The sequence below is a fragment of the Pelophylax lessonae genome (assembly GCF_965119305.1).
Source record: "Pelophylax lessonae genome assembly, chromosome: 4".
In the NCBI taxonomy this organism is placed as follows: Eukaryota; Metazoa; Chordata; class Amphibia; order Anura; family Ranidae; genus Pelophylax; species Pelophylax lessonae.
This window is the reverse complement of record NC_138771.1, coordinates 157,326,169-157,350,985: the sequence shown is the minus strand read 5'-3', so window position 1 is coordinate 157,350,985 and position 24,817 is coordinate 157,326,169. Positions and strand designations below refer to the sequence as shown.

The 24,817-nt window shown below is 43.8% G+C and overlaps 2 protein-coding genes across 2 annotated transcripts in view; one reads left to right on the top strand and one right to left on the bottom strand.

Annotated features, from left to right (window-relative positions):
• The window catches only part of ANKRD16 (ankyrin repeat domain 16), a 46,910-nt gene extending 33,824 nt beyond the window's left edge, over positions 1-13,086 (bottom strand). Inside the window, exons 1-2 of the mRNA XM_082256428.1 lie at positions 12,662-13,086; positions 1,144-1,364 (exon numbers count right to left, since the gene is read on the bottom strand). Coding sequence (XP_082112554.1) covers positions 1,144-1,364; positions 12,662-12,996 — 556 coding nt within the window. The 5' untranslated portion in view covers positions 12,997-13,086. The remainder of the gene's footprint in view (positions 1-1,143; positions 1,365-12,661) is intronic.
• A 291-nt stretch (positions 13,087-13,377) lies between these two features.
• FBH1 (F-box DNA helicase 1) overlaps positions 13,378-24,817 on the top strand; it is a 154,659-nt gene continuing 143,219 nt past the window's right edge. The window contains exons 1-3 of the mRNA XM_082253201.1: positions 13,378-13,483; positions 17,432-17,590; positions 22,702-23,204. Coding sequence (XP_082109327.1) covers position 13,483; positions 17,432-17,590; positions 22,702-23,204 — 663 coding nt within the window. The 5' untranslated portion in view covers positions 13,378-13,482. The remainder of the gene's footprint in view (positions 13,484-17,431; positions 17,591-22,701; positions 23,205-24,817) is intronic.

Below are 24,817 nucleotides of genomic sequence, written 5' to 3'. Positions count from 1 at the left end.
GACCAATTTCATGCATTGTGCGACGTATGGTCTGAGCACTAACAGGCTGACCCCCCCCCCCACCCCACCCCTTCAGCCTCTGCAGCAATGCTGGCAGCACTCATATGTCTATTTTGCAAAGACAACCTCTGGATATGATGCGGAGCACGTGCACTCAACTGCTTTGGTCGACCATGGCGAGGCCTGTTCTGAGTGGAATCTATCTTGTTAAACCTCTGTATGGTCTTGGCCACCATGCTTCAGCTCAGTTTCAGGGTCTTGGCAATCTTTATGTAGAGCAACGATTCTTTTTTTCAGATCCTCAGAGAGTTCTTTGTCATGAGATGCCATGTTGAACTTCCAGTGACCAGTATGAGAGAGTTAGAGATGACACCAAAATTAACACCCCTGTTCCTCATTCACACCCGAGACCTTGTAAAACTAACCAGTCACATGACAACGGCGAGGAGAAATGGCTAATTGGACCCAGTTTGGACATTTTCAGTCACTTTTGTTGCCAGCGGTTTAGATATTATTGGCTGTGTGTTGAGTTTTTTTTGAGGGGACAGCAAATTTACACTGTTATACAAGCTGTACACTCACTACTTTACATTGTAGCAAAGTGTCATTTCTTCAGTGTTGTCTCATGAAAAGATATAAAAAAATATTTCCAAAAATGTGAGGGGTGTACTCACTTTTGTGAGATACTGTAGTTACACTGACGCAGCTTGGACCAACGTAACTATGTACTGTGTATACCATACCCCATACCTGGACGATGCTCCTGGATAATAGAAATCACTAAAATGAACACCGCTACTCCAGTGATCTCCACTTGCTTCTGGGTCCTGTTCTGAGCGGCTGCCCTGCTGCATTGTGAACACTGGAGGTCGGCCGCTGGTTATGGGTGCATTCATAGAATGCTTCGCATTTTCTGAGTGAATGCAAAGCGTTCTGATTGGACAATAGAGAGGAGGGGTGATAAAAGGACTGCTGAACAAAACAAAAGTAGTTTGAGTGAATGTTCAGCTCACTGGCCATCAGGTCATTTAATCCTTAAACTGACATGGCTGGAAATAGAGCTACTGGCTTGTTTTGAAATATTTGTGTAATAAGAAAAGGATGCAGTACGGTAAATAGAGTACTGTAAAGTTAGGCCAGTACCTGCTGTGTGAAGTGGTGTTCTCTTTATCTTGCTCTCGGTGTTCCAGATATCAGGAAAGACATCAAGCAGATATTCGATAATTGCTGGGTCTCCTTCCCTTGCTGCAATATGAAAACAGTTCCAGCCATCCTTATTTTTCAGCATGGGGTTGGCTTTGTGCTCAATCAGATCCTTAATAATATCTAGGTTTTTCCTGGTACAAGCCATCATCAGAGGTGTCCTAAATTCAAACATAATTGTATTGACAAGATGCAGTAAATCAGGTGAACATCAAAGTAGCCATGATTATATGTATCAGAATCATTTCAAGGAAAGGGCCCTAGGATAGCAGGTAACTGGAAGACAGGAATTACCAAAATAAGTAAAAATTGTTTTCATATACTTAGGCTATGTTCACACTTCAGACTGATGCTGCATCCACCTAGGTAAGTATAATTCTAAAAAAAAAAAAAAAAAAAAAACAACACTTACATCTTAATGGCAGCTCAACAAACCTGTTTTCTGCAGCACCATACATTTCGGTGCGGCGCGAATTGGTAAGAGGGTCAGGGTCTTCTTTTGTGCATCTCTTGTGAAAAAAATAGGCTGCTCTACACCTGATGCGCAGAAAATGCACAGAAACATGAGCGTGCAATCTCAACTGCATGATGTGAAGGTGGCCATACTGTAATTTTCCTTTCCTGGCTCTGGAAAAGGAAATTACAATTCGTTTATGAAAGCAATTTTCTGTTTTTCTGGCTCTGCGTCATGTCAACACACTACAGGACCTGAAGTGTTACTAAACCCACAACAGTAAAATGAGTGTGTACAGTGCATCCGGAAAGTATTTACAGTGCTTCACTCAATTTATTATTTTCCTAGAAATTCTACAAATAATACCCCATAATGACAATGTGAAAGAAGATTGAAATCTTTGCAAATTTATTAAAAATAAAAAACAAAAAAAATCCCATGTACATAAGTATTCACAGCCTTTGCTCAATACTTTGTTGAAGCACCCTTGTCACCAATTACAGCCTCAAGTCTTTTTGAGTATGATGCTACAAGCTTGGAACACGTATTTGTGGGCAGTATTTCCCATCCTTCTTTGCAGGACCTCCCAAGCTCCATCAGGTTGGATGGGGAGCGTTGGTGCACAGCCATTTTCAGATCTCTCCAGAGATGTTAAATAGGGTTCAAGTCTAGGCTCTGGCTGGGCCACTGAAGGACATTCACAGAGTTGTCACATAGCCATCTTCGCCCCAGTCTGAGGTCCAGAGTGCTCTGGAGCAGGTTTTTATCAAGGACGTCTCTACATTGCTGCATTCATCTTTCCCTCTATCCTCCTGACTAGTCTCCCAGTTCCTACCACTGAAAAACATCTCCATAGCATGATGCTGCCACCACCATGCTTCACTGTAGGGATGGTAATGGCCAGGTGATGAGCAGTGCCTGGTCTCTTCCAGACATGACGCTTGCCTTTCAGGCCAAAGAGTTCAATCTTTGTTTCATCAGCCCAGCGAATTTTGCTGCTCATGGTCTGAACGTCCTTCAGGTGCCTTTTGGTAAACTCCAGGTGGGCTGTCATGTGCCTTTTACTGAGGAGTGGCTTCTGTCTGGCCACTCTACCATACAGGCTTGATTGGTGGAGTGCTGCAGAGATGGTTGTTCTTCTGGAAGGTTCTCCTCTCTCCACAGAGAAATGCTGGAGCTCTGTTAAAGTGACCATCGGGTTCTTGTTCACCTCCCTGACTAATGGGCCATACACACTATAAGATTTTCTGAAGACGTTTTCCTTTTGACTTACCAAAACCATATAATATGGAGGTCAAACCTAAACACTTTCAATTTGTATGCAATCTGGCAGGCCCTTGCACTACATAGAAAAGGTAAATCTGAAGGAAATCTAACCACAAAAGTTGGATAGTGTGTATCCAGCTTAAAGAGGTTGTAAACCCGTGCATTTTTTTTTTTCACCCTGCAAGAGAAAGCCATAATGAGCTAGTATGCATTGCAATACTTACCTTAGAACGAGCCCCCGCCGTGCCGCTCACTCACCTCTATGACGGGCGACATGTCCAGTAGCCCGTCTTCCGGGATCGCGGCATCCGGCCATCTGATTGGCCGGAGCCGCAGTGACGTCACTCCCGCGCATGCGCGTGAGAGCCGACAGTCACGGCACGGGACACTGAAGGAAGGGCACGAGCGGCCGTTCCTTCAGAGCGCATGCGCCAGTGACGTCACTGGCTGCATGTAAGGTAAATATCTCCTAAACGGTACATGTTTAGGAGATATTTACAGTACCTATAGGTAAGCCTTATCATAGGCTTACCTATAGCTACAAGTTGTAGAGGAGGGTTTACTTCCTCTTTAAGGCCCTTCTCCCACGATCACTCACCTTGGCCGGACGGCCCCTCTAGGAAGAGTCTAGGTGGTTCCAAACTTCTCCCATTTATGGGTGATGGAGGCCACTGTGCTTATTGGGACCTTCAATGCTGCAAAAAGTTTTCTGTACCCTATCCCCTGATTTGTGCCTCGATACAATCCTGTCTGAGGTCTACAGACAATTCCTTGGACTTCATGGCTTGGTTGGTGCTCTCATCTCAAGGATGATCAGTGGAAACAGGATGCACCTGAGCTCAATTTTGAGTGTCATGGTAAAGGCTGTAAATATATTTATGTACATAGGATTTTATTTTGTTTTTTTATTTTTAATAAAATTGTAAAGATTTAAAACAAACTTCTTTCATGTTGTCATTATGGGTTATTGTTTGTAGAATTTTGAGGAAAATAATGAATTTAATTCATTTTTGGAATAAGGCTGTATCATAACAAAATGTGGAAAAAGTTAAGTGCTGTGAATATTTTCCAGATGCACTGTATATGCAGTAAAGCATGCTTGTTATACTCACTGTGAAACCTAAGGGGTTAATCCTCTGTATTATGTAAAAAGGCGGTTTGATCCTGTCTCCTCTGTTCCTCCCCTCCTTCCACTATCGCCATTAATCTGCTGATAGAACAGAGGCTAGGGGACACAAGCTGCACATGCTCAGTTTGGTGTGTATTACTAGAGAGTTTCTCAAGAGAGTGCATGTGATGAGCATAGGGCCAATCAGCACTGTCCAGACAGAGGTTCAGAGGTCCTGCAGCTTTATAGGACAGCCAGAGCAGAATGAAAACTCCTCCTACAAGCTTTAACCAGACACCGATAGAAGTCACAACAATGCTCTAACTGCTGATTAGAAAAGGTATTTAGCAGTTTATATTTGCTAAAACTATTGCATTTCCATGTTCTGTGTACTGTGGGAGAGCAGATATAGTGAATGCAGGCTCCTGGGTTTAGTAACACTTTAAAGCAAACCTAAAGCCATAGAGACTCCCCTCCCACCTAATGAACTGAAGCCCCTGAGGTTCCCCACCAACATCTTCTCTTTGGCTTCTTCTGGCTGCCAGGTCTTCAGCCTTTTTGGTTGGTCAGTGTAGGATAATGTAACTTATATGCATGCAGAGGAGTTCATTCATCTCCGCACACAGCCGCACTGCACACTGATCACAGGGGGGTTTTTCTCTAAATGGCAGTGGTGGCAGGTGAGCACCCCTGTAATCTGTGCAGTGGGGAAGCTGCTCATCTTACTGTAGTAGTGCCAATTCCTATACTGATTACCAGCTTCCCCATTGATCCCTCAGGTATGAGATAATGGGCTCCATTCACAAAGTGGTATCTACTGCATTAAGAATGCGGTAAAATACCGCATAACGTTTTCAACCACTTCTGGACCAGGCCTTTTTCTGACACTTGTTGTTTACAAGGTAAAATCATTTTTTTTTTTGCTAGAAAATTACCCCCAAACATTATTTATATATATATATTTTTTAGCAGAGACCCTAGAGAATAAAATGGAAATCATTGCAATATTTTTTATCACACCGTATTTGCGCAGCGATCTTCCACACGCAATTTTTTTTGGAAAAAATTCACTTTTTTTAATTAGAAAATAAGAAACAGTAAAGTTAGCCCAATTTTTTTTTTATAATGTGAAAGATAATGTTACGCCGAGTAAATCAGTACCCAATATGTCATGCTTCAAAATTGCGCACGCTCGTGAAATGGCGACAAACATTTGTACCTAAAAATCCTCATAGGCGACACTTTAAAAATTTCTACAGGTTACCAGCTTAGAGTTACAGAGTAGGTCTAGGGCTCAAATTATTGCTCTCGCTCCAACGATCGCAGCGATACCTCACATTTATGGTTTGAACACCATTTACATATGTGTGCAGGACATGCGTATGCGGTCACAAGCTAACAGGGACAGGTCGCTTTAATTTTTTATTTTATCCATTATTTTTAAATGCTCTTAAGATGCCACACTGCGCCCCCCCCTTTCCTTTAGGGTTACGGTCAGGGCGTCCCCATCCCTTCCGCCCACCCCCATGTACAGGGGGGCCGGACAGCAGATGGAAGGAGTACCGATCCTCCTGCAACTGCTTAGCATCGGCACTGATACCTGTATCGATGCAACCCTAGTTTATACTGTAGAAATATGCCAAGATAAAATGTGACTAGAATACCAGTCAAAGGGAAGCTGCTTTCACAGGACACACGTGGTGTTTAAAAAACAATGAAGTTCAATACAAAATATCTTTAGAATTACACATACTATATATACATAGCTTTCTACAACATTGTCTTTTTTATTGGTGGAAGAAGGGTATTTAGCTCGGAGCGGGTGTCACTTAAGGCGCACGGGTGAAAAAGCTGAGAACTCTGATGTAGGGGGGACTCTGGTGACCAGAGACCACTTTCCACAGAGTGAATGCACTAAGGAAGGGAGGGGGGGGGGTGTCCTGATATAAGGAGGAACCTTTATAACAGTGCCCCCTTACATCAGTGACCCCCCTCAGACTGGCCGGGCAGCACTGTCACTGACCTCCTCTTAGGTGCACTATGCTCTGGTTTTATCCTGTAGTCTCCTCTCCCCAGTCCACACATGTCTGACTTCTCCTGTGATCCCCATCCCGACAGCACTCCCACTTTTGACTCCTCTCCAGACCCCCTCAGAGACTGCATACATAATAAAAGACAAGAGATGGTCAGAGATTACGGTCATGATAGAAGAGATGGTTAGAGGCTGTAGACATGGTACAGGAGGTGGTTAGAGGCTGTAGACATGGTACAGGAGGTGGTCAGAGGCTGTGGACATGGTACAGGGGATAGTCAGAGACTGCGGACATGATAGAAGATAGAAGAGCACTAGGGGGGCCCGGAGAGCACAGGGTAGCAGAGAGCACTGGAGGAGCTGAAGGGCATGGGGGGGGGGGGGGATAGACAGAATTAAGGGGGGGTTTGGAAAGTATTGCAGGGGGGTTGGAAGGCGCAGGGGAGTGGAGAGCACTGGGGGGGGGGGGCAGCAGACAGGGAAAACGGGGATGATTAAGAGCACAGGGGGAGGGGGGAACTGGAGAGCACTGTCTGGGGGGGGGGGGGACAGGAAATCACTGAGGGGGAGCCAGACAGAGCACTGAGGGGGAGCCAGACAGAGCACTGGGGGGGGCTAAAAGAGCACTGGGGGGCAACAAAGGAAGTTGTATAGGAGGGGGATGGGGCAGCTGCATATAGATGAATTGAACTTTCCATATTCCTAGTGCAGCTTCTGAGAGGAGGAGTAACAACATTCAGTGACATGAGGAATATGAAAGTTCAATTCCTCTCTATGCAGCTGTCCCATCCCATCCCCCTCCTATCCAGCACACGACACTCCTCAGGCACTCTCACTGACCTTCTTCCTGCTGCTGCCTTCTTCAAACGGAGATGCGGGCGGCCCGACGGACACCGGCCTGACACCCCCTCCCCCCCCCCCCATAGTGCAGAGATGCGGGCGGCCCGACTGACACCCCCCCCCCCCATAGTGCAGAGATGCGGGCGGCCCGACTGACACCCCCCCCCCCATAGTGCAGAGATGCGGACACTGGCCTGATACCCCCAGTGCACGCGCCCCCCCCCTCCCGCCGTGCTGGTACGTCCCTGAGAGCGGGACAGTAAATGCACGCTTTCTCTGTTTCAGTTTCAGTGGATCAATCCGCCGCAGAGTTCCTAGCCTGTCACGGTCTATTCATATTGAAGAGACCAGTGATCAGGCTTCAGCTGTGCTGTGCGCTGCGGCTGATTAATCCGCCTAAACCCGAAACACAGAAAATAGTCCACTTACTGTCCCCCGCTCCCACAGAATACAGGGGGCCCAGAGACAAAAATAAATAGTTGCACAACACTTTTCCATGACTTTTCCAAAACTTAGTAAGTTTGCCCATTTTCCAGGACTTTTCCAGGCCTGGAAAGTGTCATGTCAAAATCCCATGACTTTTCCAGGATTTTCATGACCGTACGAACCCTGTATATTATTTTCATTCAATATTTGACCTTTATAAAGATCTTTTGTAATTACTTAAAGTATAATCAAAGGAAAAGCTTTTATTTTTTTTTAGTTTTGGATAGTGTGGAGAAGTATTAGAAAACCTATTAGGTTTTTACTGCTGTCTGTGCCCCCGATAAGGAGATTTCCCCTCTCTATTTGTCCTGTTTACCATTATCATTAAAAGTGAAAGTAAAAAGAAAATCCCAAAGTTTGGGTTGTCCCCAGAAAAGTAATGGAGGGGAAATTTTCCAATAGGGACACTAGTTCTGGTGACCTGGGGGAGCACAAGGAATTCTCTTAATTTGCAGGGATTTCCTCTCACTTCCTGTTTTGGCAATGGGACAGGAAGTGAAGGGAAATCTCCCAAATGGGACACAGATGGCAACTAAAAAAAAAAAAAAAAACTGACAGGGGTTCTACCCTCCATTACTCTATCCAAAATTAAAAAGAAAGTTTTGCCTTTAGTCACACTTTCAAGCAGCTAACACAGAGGAACCCTTAAAATAACCGTTCAGTCTCAGGGAACCCCTGCTGAAAAGTCCTAAATGTACAGTACAACTCATGATACATTAGTGTGATGGTCAGTGAAAGAATGCTCCTTACACTTGTGGTCACTGGGAAGAATTACCCCTTATAGATAGCTAAAAAGATCAATGTCAGTGGGAAGATATCTCGAAAAAGAATTGTGAAAAAGTAAAGTATCCCCACTAGATTACCAAGAGTATTGGGACGCCTGCCTTTACACGCACATGAACTTTAATGAAATCCCAGTCTTAGTCCGTAGGGTTCAATATTGAGTTGGCCCACCCTTTGCAGCTATAACAGCTTCAACTCTTCTGGGAAGGCTGTCCACAAGGTTTAGTAGTGTGTCTATGGGAATGTTTGACCATTCTTCCAGAAGCGCATTTGTGAGGTCAGGCACTGATGTTGGACGTGTTTTGGCTAATTTTACTACCTCACCTATTCCTTTGATCCTCTCTGCGATTATAAATATAATAAAGTGATCGACACCTTTTGTTTATGTCAAAATCAGGCCTTGTTGTATATCTTTCATTAAAAGAATATTAATCATGAATAACCACTGTGCTAAATAAAAAAAAAAAAAAAAAAAAATCTAAAATGTATTACAGAAGAGAAGCTAGTAACTAATAACATTAAAGCGGAGTTCTGGCCACAAAAACAAAATTTCAATGAACATACCCCCGGGAAAGTCAGGGCTAGTACATTCCACAATGGATAGCCTCTGATCTGTCCCAGTTCGCACTTACCTGCAAGAAGAAATACTCACTTTTAAAATTTCTTCTCCAGCGTTGCCATCTCGGATGTGGGCAGCTGAAGCCAGCGCGATCCTCTTCTGCGTCCTCTTCCGTGTCTTCTTCTCCCAGAATGCACCTGCATCGGCCCCTCTCGTCACTTCCGGTGCGGCGCCACATTCCTCCACAGCTTCTGGGCATGCCCAGAAGCTGTTTAGCAGGGAATGCGACGTCGCACCGGAACGGACGTTGGGGCCGGTGCCGTTGCATTGATTCCTGGGAGCCATGACTTTCAGCTCCCAGGAATCATTGCAAACCTGGAAGTGACGGCCGCCGAGGGAGGAAGTGGAAGAAAGGTGAGTATTTCTTTCTACAATTACAAGGTAAGTAAAAAAAAAAAAATCCTAATTATCCAATTGGTTTTCAGGTGAAGAAAAGCAAGCGGATGGCCACAAAATCGATTATGTCGATTTTGTGTCCGGAATTCCGCTTTAAATAAAATGAACCACAAAGTGAGTAATACAATTTAAAAGAACGATGGTACTATGGAAATACAAATGATATTAGTATATTAGGACAAATTGCAGGTGAGCAAACGTTACAGAAAAGAAAAACAAGATAAATAAAGGTGGTCCGTTACGCAGACCTGGCCGTCTGAAGTCCGGGCTCAAAGAGAGGGATTTATGCGGAGCTTTGACTTGCTGTTATAAAACTTCTCTACCCAACCCCCTTTAGATAAAATAAAGAATAAATAGAAAAAAAAAAAAAAAAAAAAAAAAAACAACACACCTTTAACTTAAAGAGGAAGTAAACCCTCCTCAGGAAGTTGTACCTATAGGTAAGCCTTAACATAGGAACACCTATAGGTACTGTAAATATCTCCTAAACATGTACCGTTTAGGAGATATTTACATTTGATGCAGCCAGTGACGTCACTGGCGCATGCGCTCTGAAGGAACGGCAGATCGTGCCGTTCCTTCAGAGCCCTGTGCCGTGACCGTCGGGTCCCGCGCGCGTGCGCGGGAGTGACGTCACCGCGGCTCCGGCCAATCAGATGGCCGGATGCCGCGATCCCGGAAGACGGGCGACTGTACATGTCACCCGTCATAGAGGTAAGAGCGCGGCGCGGCGAGGGCTCGTTCTAAGGTAAGTATTTGATAATGAGCTAGTATGCGATGCATACTAGCTCATTATGTCTTTATCTTTCAGGATGTAAAGAAAAGAAAAAAAAAAAATTATCGGTTTACAACCTCTTTAATAATACTGAATAGGTAGAGGTCATCCTCACAGACCCCCTCCAGACAAGGGACTGCACTGTTTTAAACAGAATTAGCTTGTTTAATGATGCCATCTTTATACCAAGCAGCATCATAGTTAAAAGAAAAAAAACGACCTTCAAAAGATACTAACCCTAGATACAATCCAACACACCTTCCCAGATATCAACTCTAGATAGCTGTTTTATGATGTCAGCTGTTCTCAGAATGTCCAGGCAGTGTTCTGAAACTTTGGAATTGTCAAAAGTTCACAATAATGTTCATTTCAGGTAAAAATTATTGTAGACTTCAATATTTCCATTACAGATGAGAAGGCCTGGCTCGCAGTCTGCACTCTAATTCATCCCAAAGCTGTTCTGTCGGGTTGAGGTCAGGACTCTGTGTGGGCCAGTCAACTTCCTCCACCCCAAACTCACTTATCATTGACAATTTCATGCTCCCAACTTTGTGGGAACAGTTTGGGGATGACCCCTTCCTGTTCCAACATGACTGCTCACCAGTGCACAAACAAGGTCCATAAAGACATGGATGAGCAAGTTCCTCCACCCCCAAAGTCGCTCATCCATGTTTTTATGGACCTTGATTGTGCACTGGAGCGCAGTCATGTTGGAACAGGAAGGGGCCATCCCCAAACTGTTCCCACAAAGTAGGGAGCATGAAATTGTCCAAAATGTCTTGGTATGCTGATGCCTTAGGGGTTCCCTTCACTGGAACTAAAGGGCCAAGGCCAACCCCTGAAAGACAACTCCACACCATAACCCCTCCTCCACTAAACAATTTGGACCAGTGCACAAAGCCAGTTCCAGAAAGACATAGATGAGCGAGTTTGGGGTGGAGGAAGTAGACTGCCCTGCACAGAGTCCTATCCTCAACCTGATAGAACACCTTTGGGGTGAATTAGGGCACAGACTCCGAGCCAGGCTTTCTCATCCAACATCAGTGCCTGACCTCACAAATGCGCTTCTGGAAGAATGGAATGGTCAAACATTGCCATAGACACTCCTAAATCTTGTGGACAAGAGCTGAAGCTGTTATAGCTGCAAAGGGTGGGCCAACTCAATATTGAACCCTATGGACTAAGACTGGGATGACATTAAAGTTCCTGTGGGTGTAAAGGCAGGCATCCCAATACTTTTGGTAATATAGTTTATGTTCTAACAAGGAATTAGACCATTGTGATATGCATGTACATTGTATTATGTTTGGAGTGATTAGGAGGTTTTTTGCAGCAAAATGTATCAGCTTACATGGATGAGACAAACCACTTGGAAGTGTTGCCCTAAAAAAAAAAAAAAAAAAAAAAAAAAAACTAGAAATCCTGTTTCCTTATAACAGTTTAAATAGCACAGTGCTTGTCGAACCTACCCCTCTGGAAACTGTAAAAAAAACCTGGCTGATCCTTCCAGTTTCTGCCCCCTCCCCCCCGTAAACTGACCATGGTATATCATGGCTGCTGGGCCCTGACACCGTGGTCAGTTTACGTGCCTCTTTCATCTGCTATGTTTCCTCCCTGCCTGTCAGCTCGGGGGTCTGTGTCTCCCCCCGCTGCCAGTAATAAAAAAAAAGAAAATGTCACTGGCTGCCAGCCCCTCTCTTTCAAGCTCCCATCCAGCACTGCACTGTAGAAGTGTTTTTTTTTTTTTTTTTTAGAAATGAAGGCTCTAAATACCTTTTTTGTGCTGTTTCTTCAGGGCGGTCACGTGACTCCCCGCTATTATGATCCAGGGCTACATCGGGGAGGAGCTGAGTGGCAAGCTTGACGGTCACGTGACTCCCGGCTGACGTTAGAGGGAAAACTCGGCTCCTCCTGCTGTAGCCCTGGATAGTAATAGCAGAGCGGAGTCACGTGACCGGACGCAGCCACCACATCTAGGGATTGGTAATCTGCAAGGAGTTACATTTTTGGTTTGGGATTTAATACAGATATAACTCTCCATTAGATACAAAATGAGAAGATGTGTTTGTGTTTTTTGATGTGTGGCATTTGTGTGTGTGTTTTTTTTTATGTGTGGCATTTATGTGTGTGTGTTTTCTGTGTGGCATTTGTGTAGGTTTTTTTTTTCTGTGTGGCATTTGTGTAGGTTTTTTTTTCTGTGTGGCATTTGTGTAGGTATTTTTCTGTGTGGCATTTGTGTAGTTTTTTTTATGTGTGGCATTTGTGTAGGTTTTTTTTCCGTGTGGCATTTGTGTAGGTTTTTTTTTGTCTGTGTGGCATTTGTGTAGGTTTTTTTTTGTCTGTGTGGCATTTGTGTAGGTTTTTTTTTTTCTGTGTGGCATTTGTGTAGGTTTTTTTTTGTCTGTGTGGCATTTGTGTAGGTTTTTTTTTGTCTGTGTGGCATTTGTGTAGGTTTTTTGATGTGTGGCATTTGTGTAGGTTTTTTTTCTGTGTGGCATTTGTGTAGGTTTTTTTGATATGTGGCATTTGTGTGGGTGTTTTTTTTTATGTGTGGCATTTGTGTAGGTTTTTTTGATGTGTGGCATTTGTGTAGGTTTTTTTTTGTCTGTGTGGCATTTGTGTAGGTTTTTTTTCTGTGTGGCATTTGTGTAGGTTTTTTTTCTGTGTGGCATTTGTGTGTTTGTTGGCTGATCTCTTACCAGTCAGCCTTCTTCAGACAGTCCACTTGGACCCCCTTCTCCAGCAGGTACAGCAGGCAGTCTCTGTGGCCCATAGATGCCGCCTCATGGAGAGCTCTCTTGTAGTCACAGTTCATCACCTCCATATCCATACCCACACCCTCCAGCAGATAGGTCACTATAGGTAGGTGTCCATGTCTGGCAGCATAATGTAACAATGTATCCCCGGACTTCCCCAAGTGTTTCCTGGGGATGTCACTGAATAGAATCACATGTGTGTGCAGATCCTGGAGCTGGGAAAGTCGGCCATCCTGGACGAGTCTGCCGATGTGTCTGTACTGCTCCTCCTGGGACATGGCCGATCAGGACCAGGCTTATTCAGCACTACATGGGATTGCTATGCCCGGGAAAGTCTTTAGATAAGTGACACCCCGCACACCCCCAGTGTTGGCTGTTCTCTTCAGATCACTGCTGACATATGGAAACCGATCGCTCACACACAGAACGACATTCCACTACTTTCTAATACGATGACAGCACCACGTGACCCCCCACAGCTGTCACAGCGCAGGCTTCCCTGCCAGGGACAACCGGAGAAGCACGACTTCCCCCTTCAAACCAATCACAAACTCAGCCAGAGGATAAACCACGCCCGTTCAGGGGCGGGTCCGAATGCTTGGAACGCAATCTTCGCTGTATGCGCATGTGCAGAATGGAACTCTCTGTAGTTGTCGGAGGGTTCGGTTGGGCGGAGTCAGTGTTCGGTGATTGTGATTGGATGAAGGCGGACATGATGGCTGGAGTGTAGTGAGCGGCGGAACTGCGAATGGATCGCTGAACAAAGTAGGGCCGATCGGGGGATTCCATATACTGTGCACACACATCCCCCCCCATATGTATCCTATAAGACACTAAGACGCGTGGCTGGGGGGTGTGGACGGGGAGGGCCACATACCTTCACTTTCACTATTTAAAGGGACGATTTCCTGTTAGAGCTAAAAGGGGGAACAGCATTGTTTATCATATATATATAAGCATTTATATGTTATGCTACTTAAAGTTACCATACTCCGTGCAATCTAATTGGACAATCCGCCATCAACAATGTCTGCTTGGATACAAATTGAAAGTCTTGTTTAGGACTGTCCTAAAAATGTGGTTTTGGTAAATCAAAATGAGATTGTATAGTGTATGGCCAGCTTACAGCTGGGTACACCCTGTTGGTGATTTCTCTTTATATTCACCCTAGATACCTTAAATGTATACTCAAAAGTTAAGTCCCTGACTTATTGGCTCAATCTAGTCTGTTCTATGCAAAATAAAGCAGAGCTCTGGAGAATGATTTATCCTGCTAAAGAAAACACGTCCAAACCGTGATCAGTCTAAAACATTCTAGTTTTATTTGCAAAGCGGGGTAACTATTATACACAGTATTGAACAGGAAATACAGTTGGGAGGGGGGAATGAGTGCTCTCAGGAAGAGTCATGTCTCACAAAAGTTTAACAATGGGTTAATACAGAATGTTCATTAGAAATTGCCAAATATGCCTTGTCTAGACCCTAAGACTTAGTATAACTAAAGAGGAAGTTAATGTGCGATAAAGAATGTATCTTTAGCTAAGGTGTGAAAACACTGAAAAAACATATCGGATGATTTACTTAGGTCATTGTTCGTGTTAACTAAAGACTTAAAGTAACCTTAGGCTGAATTAAGTCATTATAAGTCAAGGCTACATTTAAAATGGTGTGACACAGGTCAAGCATTAGAAAATGGTTGCCAGCAACTAGAAAGAGGTCCTGTCATTCTCCTTCACACCCTATACAACTTTTGTTGTTCTATGTAGTGCAAGGGCCTGCCAGACTGCATACAAATTGAAAGTGTTCAGGTTTGACCTCATATTATATGGTTTTGGTAAATCTAACGGTAAAAATTGAAAGAAAATTGTATAGTGTGTATCCAGCTTTAAAGGGTCATGCTAGGAGCAATAGGGGTGCGCTATATAGGGATTGACCGATTAACGGCAAAGCCGATATATCGGGGGCCGATATGCACTTTCCCCCGATATATCAGAATCGTCCCCTGAGGTTACAGATATTTTGGGAAAGTGCTTGTACCGGACTGATCCCTGCAGCTAGAGGCATCACCCTGGTACCGGTGTCCATAGCCAACGGTCGGATGTCTTGTAATGACAACCGATGCGTCTGAGAAGCTCGGCTGTCATTACAAGGAGGGGACGTCCCGCAGCCTTCCGCGGCTCGCCCAGGTTTTCTGTCCCACCGGGAGACTCGGCCAACCATCCTGCACGGCCGCCGAAGACCCGATCAAAGCCGCATTCGGCTCTGATCGGGTCTCCATGTAAAAACCCGGAAGTGATGTCATGACCTCACTTCTGGGTACTCGGCACCAAGTTAAAAAAAATGACAGCATTCAAAACAGCCAAACTTTGGTTAAGATTGTTCGCATTGGAGGTCTGTGAACCTGTATTGATCCGTCTTATGTCATCCTCCCGGGGCACAGTTTGTTCCCCTTGGGGTGCCTGGGGGGCGATGTCAGACTTCTTATGGATGTGTTCACTCACCTGTATTGGTATGCTATGCTATAATTTTATGTGTAATTTATCTTTCTGTCATGCCCGCTACACCTTGACCCATATGTACTGCTTTACTTTGTTCACTTGGCTGTTTACTCTTGTTTACTTGTCAAACTCAATAAAAATCTATTGAAACTAAAATAGCCAAACTTGGCGTTTTGAATGCTTTTAAGTGCAGAGGAGGGGTTTGAGTTCTTTAGACCCCCAGATCCCTCCACAAGAGTACCTGTCAAGTAAAAAAAAAAAAAAAAATGTTTTTAAATGTACAAAAATATCGGCCGATACCAATATTCAATGGCCAAAATATTGGTATCATCTTTAAAAAAAATTATATCGGTCGATCACTAGCAATATAGCCCATTGCAGGGGGTTACCTTTCAAACAAAGCCCAGCGCTGTGCTGTCAGAGCAACAGCTGGTCACAGGCACTTCTATATTCGCCTGGTCTTCCTTCTGGGTTCACTCTGTTTGGGCTGTTTGAATGGCCAGGCTATGGTGACGTCACTGCCACACATGTACACAGAGGTATGCCATAAATGTACTCTGCGCATGCGTGGATCCATGTACATTGCTGCTAGAGACCACTAAGGTCTATTTTGTTATAAAACCCTGCCTTTCAGCGTTTTCTAGTTAGATTCTGCTTCAAAGGCTAATTTGCAGCTAGAAAGTGTGAATTTTATTATTTTTACGGATGCACCGACACCAGTTTTTTCAGAGCGAATATGAGTACCGATACTTTTCCTCAAGTACTCACCGATACCAATTACAGATACCTATTTTTTTTTTTGTGTGGTGTGATTTGAGCCCATAAAAAATGAATGGGCCCAAATTGCACTACAAAGATTCACATGTGATTTTTATTAACAGGAATGGGGTGCAATTCCTGTCCGAATCACATGCGGTTTCCTCCACCGCTCTTGTGTGAACTCAGGCTGGAGTCACTATCACAAGCCTGGGTTCGCACAGGAGCGGTGCGGGAAATCACCTGTGATTCAAATAAGAATCGCAACACATTCCTGTTCAAATCACATGCAGTTCTTTGCAGTGAGATTTGAGCCTATTTGTTTTGTATGGGCACAATCGCACCATACCGCATGAAAAAGGTATCGGTTTTACGTATCAGAGCCTATGCACGAGTACAAGTACTCAAGCAAATGCTGAGTATCCGCACCGATATCAGTACCAGTGCAACCCTTTATTTTTTTACATTTATTTACTTTTGCAAATGAGCAATCCATGTGCCACGGGTGCAGTGTCAGGCTCCTGCAGACTCTTTCTCCAGCTCCTTGTCCATACTGAGATGCAGACCTTCAGTTACTGAGTTGGATGGATTGTCGGGGGACTGCGAGTGTGGTACTCACTATTTTTTTTTGTATTTCATTGAGCTCTGGAATTGCACCGCATTACTGTGCAAATCACATGTGATTCTGTGTGGTGCAATTTGGGCCCATTTATATTGGATGGCTCAGATCGCACCACATCCACATGGAAAAGGTGCGGGCAGCTTTTTTTTTTTTCACATGGGTGTTTACACCCATGCAATCAAGTTCAGGCAAATGCACTACGTTTTGCGACCTGCTATTGAGGTGTTATTATTTAGCAGCAGCAGATTGCATGAGATATGATGAATATCATTATTTAGCAGCAGCAGTGCGATTACTATGTGGGGCTGGAAACGCACCGGGATTGCCGAGTTTAACGCATTACATCAGTGTAAACCAGGGCTGAGAACTACAAGCCCATCTGTCACTGTGGGCAGATCTGTATGAATGAGTGACACAGCTGTGCTGGTGGAGCTACTTGGCAGCATGTTATGTGTTTAAACCAATATACGGATGTAACAAGACAGGTCAAATCGTAGCCTATTTCCGTCAATGGGAACGTCCCAATCGGTGCGCCGCCGACTTTGCGGCGCTGCAACGATTTCCAAAAGTAGCTCCTGCACTACTTTTGGCAACTTCGGGGGCGACTTCAATAGACATCTGTGCATGAACCCGCGCAGATGTCTTTCAAGTCGCCCCCTGAAGTCAGACTGCAATGTGGCTTTGAAATCGTGTGAGTTAGGATGAAGTCGCACAATTTGAAAGCCGCGTTCAATGTAAACGAGGGCTTAAAGTGAAATTGAAAGTGTCAGGAAAACATCCATGAAGTTGTACTGACTTTGTCTAAATCCTTCTTTTTTTTCTTTTTTAATCATATAGTGAAAAGGCGGAAGCATCTGACAGAGTGGGATTGTCGAGAATTGGCCCAGAGCAGAGAGGGTTCATGTTCTCTCACTCAACCATTTCATCAATGGAGTATCCGCAAGGATGATAACAAAGGCCTGTATCCACGTAGCAGGAGCAAGACCTGGCCCAGAGGTAAGACTTCTCACCTGGTAAAGTAGTTGTAAAGTAATAAGTGTTTTTTATTAAAAATATGTTATACTTACCTGCTCTTCTGGGGTCCCCCACAGGTGCTGTCCGCTCCCCCTCTTCTTTGAGTGTCCCAATAGCAACACTGACAGGGTTTCCATCTTCACCCATCTTTCTTCCAGGTTTGCAGGCTTCCGCTGTTTTAAATGGCTGAGCTGTGATGGCGTCAGCCCTGCGCATGTGAGCAACAGTATCTGCTACGGCACAACTCTCTCAAAGGACAGCATGCTGTCCATTGATTGCGCAGTGTGCATGCGCAGATGATAATAAAGGCTGTACTAAACGGCGCATGTTTAGGATATATTTACTGTACCTACAGGTATGCCTTATTATACACCTACCTATACTACTGTTTAACTGGTTCCCGACCGCCCGCCCGCCCGCCGCAGATTTACTGCGGCAGGCTGGCTCTCCTGTGCGAACCGACATAGCCATATGCGATGGTCTGATTCAGTTCAGAACCAATCAGTCATCAGGTCCAGGCAAATGATTTTTGGCCTGGACCTGGTGATCGGTCCTGACCAATTGCAGATCATCCTGTACCTGTGTTTTGTAAACACAGGCACAGGAAATGATGCTCTATTTCCTCCTGGAACCCTTTTTCGGTTCCAGCTTGAGGGAAGAAAGCATCTGTGAGTACACAATCAGTACACTGACACCAGTACACATAGGCACACATTTAACCCCTTGATCACCCCCTGATCACCCCCCAGTTAACTCTTTCACTCCCTGTCATAGTGCACACTATATACAGTATATAGCTTTTTTTTACTGATTACTGTAATATTGTCACTTGTGACCTCAGTAAGTGTTAGAGATCATTCGTTTCTGTCCCAAATAGGTTTAGGGTACCCGCCAACCCCCCCCCCCCCCCCCACCCAAAAAAGATTTAACCCCCTGATCAACCCCAGTTAACCCCTTCATTGCCCTGTCACAGTGTCACTTTTATAGTGTACAGATCTTTTTTCTGATCACTATATTGGTGTCACAGGAGACCTTAGTTAGCGTCAATCTAGGACAGCGTCAGATCCCCACCACATATTTAGTAATATAATTTAACCCTTTGATTGCCAGTGAAACACACATACACACACTAAACACCTCCATTACTAGTATAGTGTCTGAACGGATCAATATCTTTGATCGGATCAGAACTATACGAGCCTCCCCCAAAGTCTAGTGTTCCCAAAAGGCAGCGTTAGCAGGATCGGCCACGACACCTGCATTTAGCCCATCTGCCCATCCCAAAAGTGCAGTAATCAACAGATTACTGTCACTTCAAATACACAACACACAAAACCGCATTGTTAGCACGCCATATCTCTGCTTGCACTAGCAGTTTTTTTTTCGTAGCAATTCAATTTTCGAAGCAATGTCCTCGACAACCAGGTACTTTTTTACCTGTGAGTCACACTAGGTACATGTAAATTTATTGGCCAAAATGTCAAACGAAAGGTACACTAGTGAAGAGGCCTGCAGGATACTGAGCATGACAGATGAGAGCAATGGGGAAGCCTCACTGTCAGAATCAGGCTCAATATAGGAACCGGTAGAGAGCAGCGGCACCCTGACAGATAGCTCTGACGATGGAGTAGTTGTCCCTGCTAAGGTCAGGCATACCCGACCCCGTTCTCCTGTTGCTGAAGTGCCCCAATCGCATGATTCTAGTATGCAGCAGAGTGTCGGTACTAGGGCTGCCAACCTTCTGGTGAACTGGCAAGCACTAGCGTCCTAGTACATCCTGGTCATAGTCAAACTAGCACTGCAGTAACAGTTGGCGACGTGGCGAGTCCCATCAGTGCAGTTCAACTGGTGCGGTGGCTAGCACAAGTAGTGTCCTGCAGCCACCAAGAATGTGAAGACAGGCCTGTAGAGCCCATAGTGTCCTTCCTGGTGCACTTACTAATCCTGATTAGGAGCCCACCACTTCTACAGCACCTGTACTTCTCCTATTCACTGGCCAACCTGGAATTTAGGTGGAAACAGCCAATTTGACTTCCCTTGACCCTTCCCTTTTAGGAGCTGTTTTTCACGGAAGATCTATACAGATCTATTGTGGACCAAAGAAATTTACAGTGCCTTGCGAAAGTACTCGGCCCCCTTGAACTTTGCGACCTTTTGCCACATTTCAGGCTTCAAACATTAAGATATAAAACTGTAATTTTTTGTGAAGAATCAACAACAAGTGGGACACAATCATGAAGTGGAACGAAATTTATTGGATATTTCAAACTTTTTTAACAAATAAAAAACTGAAAAATTGGGCGTGCAAAATTATTCAGCACCTTTACTTTCAGTGCAGCAAACTCTCTCCAGAAGTTCAGTGAGGATCTCTGAATGATCCGATGTTGACCTAAATGACTAATGATGATAAATAGAATCCACCTGTGTGTAATCAAGTCTCCGTATAAATGCACCTGCACTGTGATAGTCTCAGAGGTCCGTTTAAAGTGCAGAGAGCATCATGAAGAACAAGGAACACACCAGGCATGTCCGAGATACTGTTGTGGAGAAGTTTAAAGCCGGATTTGGATACAAAAAAGATTTCCCAAGCTTTAAACATCCCAAGGAGCACTGTGCAAGCGATAATATTGAAATGGAAGGTGTATCAGACCACTGCAAATCTACGAAGACCTGGCCGTCCCTCTAAACTTTCAGCTCATACAAGGAGAAGACTGATCAGAGATGCAGCCAAGAGGCCCATGATCACTCTGGATGAACTGCAGAGATCTACAGCTGAGGTGGGAGACTCTGTCCATAGGACAACAATCAGTCATATACTGCACAAATCTGGCCTTTATGGAAGAGTGGCAAGAAGAAAGCCATTTCTTAAAGATATCCATAAAAAGTGTTGTTTAAAGTTTGCCACAAGCCACCTGGGAGACACACCAAACATGTGGAAGAAGGTGCTCTGGTCAGATGAAACCAAAATCGAACTTTTTGGCAACAATGCAAAATGTTATGTTTGGCGTAAAAGCAACAAAGCTCATCACCCTGAACACACCATCCTCACTGTCAAACATAGTGGTGGCAGCATCATGGTTTGGGCCTGCTTTTCTTCAGCAGGGACAGGGAAGATGGTTAAAATTGATGGGAAGATGGATGGAGCCAAATACAGGACCATTCTGGAAGAAAACCTGATGGAGTCTGCAAAAGACCTGAGACTGGGATGGAGATCTGTCTTCCAACAAGGCAATGATCCAAAACATAAAGCAAAATCTACAATGGAATGGTTCACAAATAAACATATCCAGGTGTTAGAATGACCAAGTCAAAGTCCAGACCTGAATCCAATCGAGAATCTGTGGACAGATCCAACCTCACTGAGCTCGAGCTGTTTTGCAAGGAGGAATGGGCAAAAATGTCAGTCTCTCGATGTGCAAAACTGATAGAGACATACCCCAAGCGACTTACAGCTGTAATCGCAGCAAAAGGTGGCTCTACAAATTTTTCAGTTTTTTATTTTTTAAAAAAGTTTGAAATATCCAATAAATTTCGTTCCACTTCATGATTGTGTCCCACTTGTTGATTCTTCACAAAAAATTACAGTTTTATATCTTTATGTTTGAAGCCTGCAATGTGGCAAAAGTTCGCAAAGTTCAAGGGGGCCGAATACTTTTGCAAGGCACTGTATATGCTGATCAAGTATTCGCAGTGAATCCAAATTTGTCCCTTGCCACAGAATTTGCATGGAAACGTATCACTGTTTCCGAATGTAAAACCTTTCTGGGTCTATCCCTCATGGGCATTACTAAAAAGAGTGAGTTGTGCTCATATTGGTCCACTGACTGTGGTGTAATCCTACATATACCCATGGCATGCGTGAGCAATATATCATTTCAATGACAACTTTGTGTAAAAAAAAAAAAAAAATAGTTTAGTCAATTTTTAAACACCTGTGACAAAAAAAACGAAATATTCAATGGGCTCATCATGCCTCTTAGGAAATCCCTTTGAGTGTCTACTTTCCAAAAAGGGGTAATTGGGGGGGGGGGGGGGGCTTGTACTGCCCTGCCATTTTAGCACTTCAAGAAATGAGATAGGCAGCCAGAAAGTAAAAGCTGCGTAAATTCCAATATATACACCATAGTTTGTAGATGCTATAACTTTTGCGCAAACCAATAAAAATATGCTTTTTGAGATTTTTTTTTTTTATCAAAGACCTGTAGCTAAATACATTTTGGCCTAAATGTTTGAGAAAAATTGAGTTTATTGGATATTTTTTATAAGAAAAAGTAGAAATTTTTTTTCCCCTTAATTTTCGCTCTTTTTTTTGTTTATATCGCAAAAAATAAAAACCGCAGAGGTGATCAAATACCACCAAAAGAAAGCTCTATTTGTGGGGAAAAAAGGACTTAAATTTTGTTTGGGTATAGCATTGCATGACTGCGCAATTGTCAGTCACGCAGTGCCAAATTGCAAAAAATCACCTGGTCATTAAGGGGGCAAATCCTTCCGGTCCAGAAGTGGTTAACAAAGAAAGTATACATTAAAAAAAATAAATGCACTTATTTTTCCCTCTAGCTTTCTCCCCATACCTCAAAACAGGATAGTTTGAAAGTTTGAGGGGGGTGTGAAAGAACTACGAGCACGTTGATCAGCACGATCACAGTCCATTGAAGCTACAAGTCCATCTACAGCAGTGGCAAACAGGACTTGTAGTTAATTCATTCACAGATTTCTGTGAATGAATGATGTGGCTGTGAGGGTGCCAATTTCAAAATGTGACAGTGCCTGCGGGGGAGAGGAACCCCTGCCTCTGCTGTCACAGGGAATGGGGTTGCTAAAAATTTTACTCCCTAAATTTGGGTATATCCTGTTCAGAAGGTATGCTTTTTTTAACATCATGATAAAATGATTGCACGGTGCACCATTTGTTGCAGTGAGGAGCAATGTTAACAGATCTGGCATTAAAATCAAATGCAAAAGCTGGGTATGTTGTGCACTTCTGAATCCTTGTGAAAAATCCCCATGTGACATTGGGCATTTGGGTAAATGTTGTGCCTTTTTAAATATATATTTGTGAATTTTCTCTTGACATTTTTCTCTTGATATAGGCACTTCAAGAACTGCTAGTGTGAATAGTTCAGTGGCTTGTACAGATCTTGCATATCCCAAATCTAATAGCAGCCACGCAGCTGAGATGGAAGGAGAAGACGATGAATTACCCTCTGGTTATATAGATGAGGATGAGGCCATGTTTGATGGGACAGACTGTTCTTCTCCTAAACCCGCTTCAAATCGAAAACGGCCTTTTTCTTCTTTGGAATGTTGGAGCCAAGACCCAAGTATAGATGCATCAGGAGAAGAAGCTATGTCTTCCAGCGATTTCTTCGAAGAAGAAGACGATGATGAAATGGGTCACCTGTTAGATTCGCTTTCTGATTCACACTATGGACTCTTCGGAGTTACTGGAAATAACAGTCAGTCGTATGACCTAATAAGCCAGTTTCCTACTGAACTCTTGCAGCATATTTTTGGTTTCCTTCCTATTGAGGACCTGTACCAGAATGTGAGCTTCGTCTGTAAGGAATGGAAGGCAGTAGTTGATGATGTATTGGTTTGTATCCTCTTTTTTCCATATTATGTGGTCTGTTCATCCCAAAAGAAAAATGGCAGCCAACCTTTATTAGGCCAGAGGAAGCATTGAGGTGGTACTAAAGGCGAAATAAAAAATGACATATATGATGCAGTCTGTCATTGGCATTAATAAAGCAGTTTTTCTGAGTACCCCCATAACTTTTTTGATCCCACTATTCTATTTCAACTTCATTTAACAGACCAAGCTGTGCAGCAAAAGTGTAAATTAGAGCAGCGTTTTTCAACCTTTTTGTAGTCAAGGCACACTTTAGAATTGCGAACAATCCCAGGGCACACCAGTCTGAAGGCTCATTCACACAAGGAGGTATCTCCGAGCCCGAACACCTTTTTGTGTGTTCTGTTTTTTATTAGGCTGCTCTTTGCTTGTGAAACATGCAAAAAAGGTGCTGGTATGATTTTTAACTTGAGCCCCACCAAAATACATGGTACTGCAGTACCATGCAATTAAGTGGGCGTACGCATCATGCAGTTGGTGGATGTGTGGGGGTGCCATTCAGCATTAATGGCAGCCATGCGCAACTGCAAAAGGCAATGCATTTTTGTGTGGTGCGGGAAATCGTGCATGTCCAGCCATAAAAGGGTAACCGTGTTAAGTTCTGTGTATAGAGAGGAGGGAGAGCACATCCTGTTCCTCCTCTGGGCTCTCTCCATCTCTATGCTGTTATCTTTACTTTTGCCTGGCAAAACTCAAGGCTGTGCCCGATATCCCCTTAGCAATCGTTGATGTAATTGGTTGGAATGTGGGCGGACGGCTTAGACAGCTTTCACTTTTTCAGGCAAAAGTACAGATAACCGCATAGAGATGGAGAGAGCCCGGAGGAGGAACGGGATGTGCTCTCCCTCCTCTCTGTACACAGAACTTAACACCTTACTCCTTTCATGTTCAGACTGTACGGGGCTTTGTGTCACTTGCCGCGGCACCCCTGGGGACTCTTTGCGGCACCCCGGTTGAAAAACTCAGGGTTGAGACAAACCATTTACCACTGACAGGAGTGCTTTCAATGGCCAGCCTTTATGTAAAAACTTTGTCCAAAAAAGGAAAAAAAAAATGGTGAAGCTGCTTTAAAAGCGTTAGCTGACATTAGGCTTTCATTTATTAGTTACTTTTATGTAAAGCCCATCTAGATCTACTAGTCCATAAAACTCTACCCTCGCCAGATCATATTGCTGTCCAAGGTTCTATACATTGCTCTTCTATAGATAGAGAAACCATCCTAAGACAGGAGGTGTGTTACTGGCCAGATCACCAGGTGAGGAAAAACCTAAAAAAAGAAAACTAAGCAGTCACCACATCCAAGGATTCATAAGCTGCAAAACATTTTTTGGTTTTGGGTTTAGGTACACAAAATACCTTGTTTAGTCCTAAAATACATAGATTTTTCTATGGAATGGCAGGAAGGAGTGCCTTGCTTATCTTATTAAAAAACAAAAATACTTAACTATTAAATAAGGCAACACAGACTGTCAATTTTGGAATAATAAGGCCGCGGCCGTTTATTACTGGTTTACCAATCTAATAATAAATAACCAATATACATAATATTACAAACCACAACCCAGTCATAAACAACT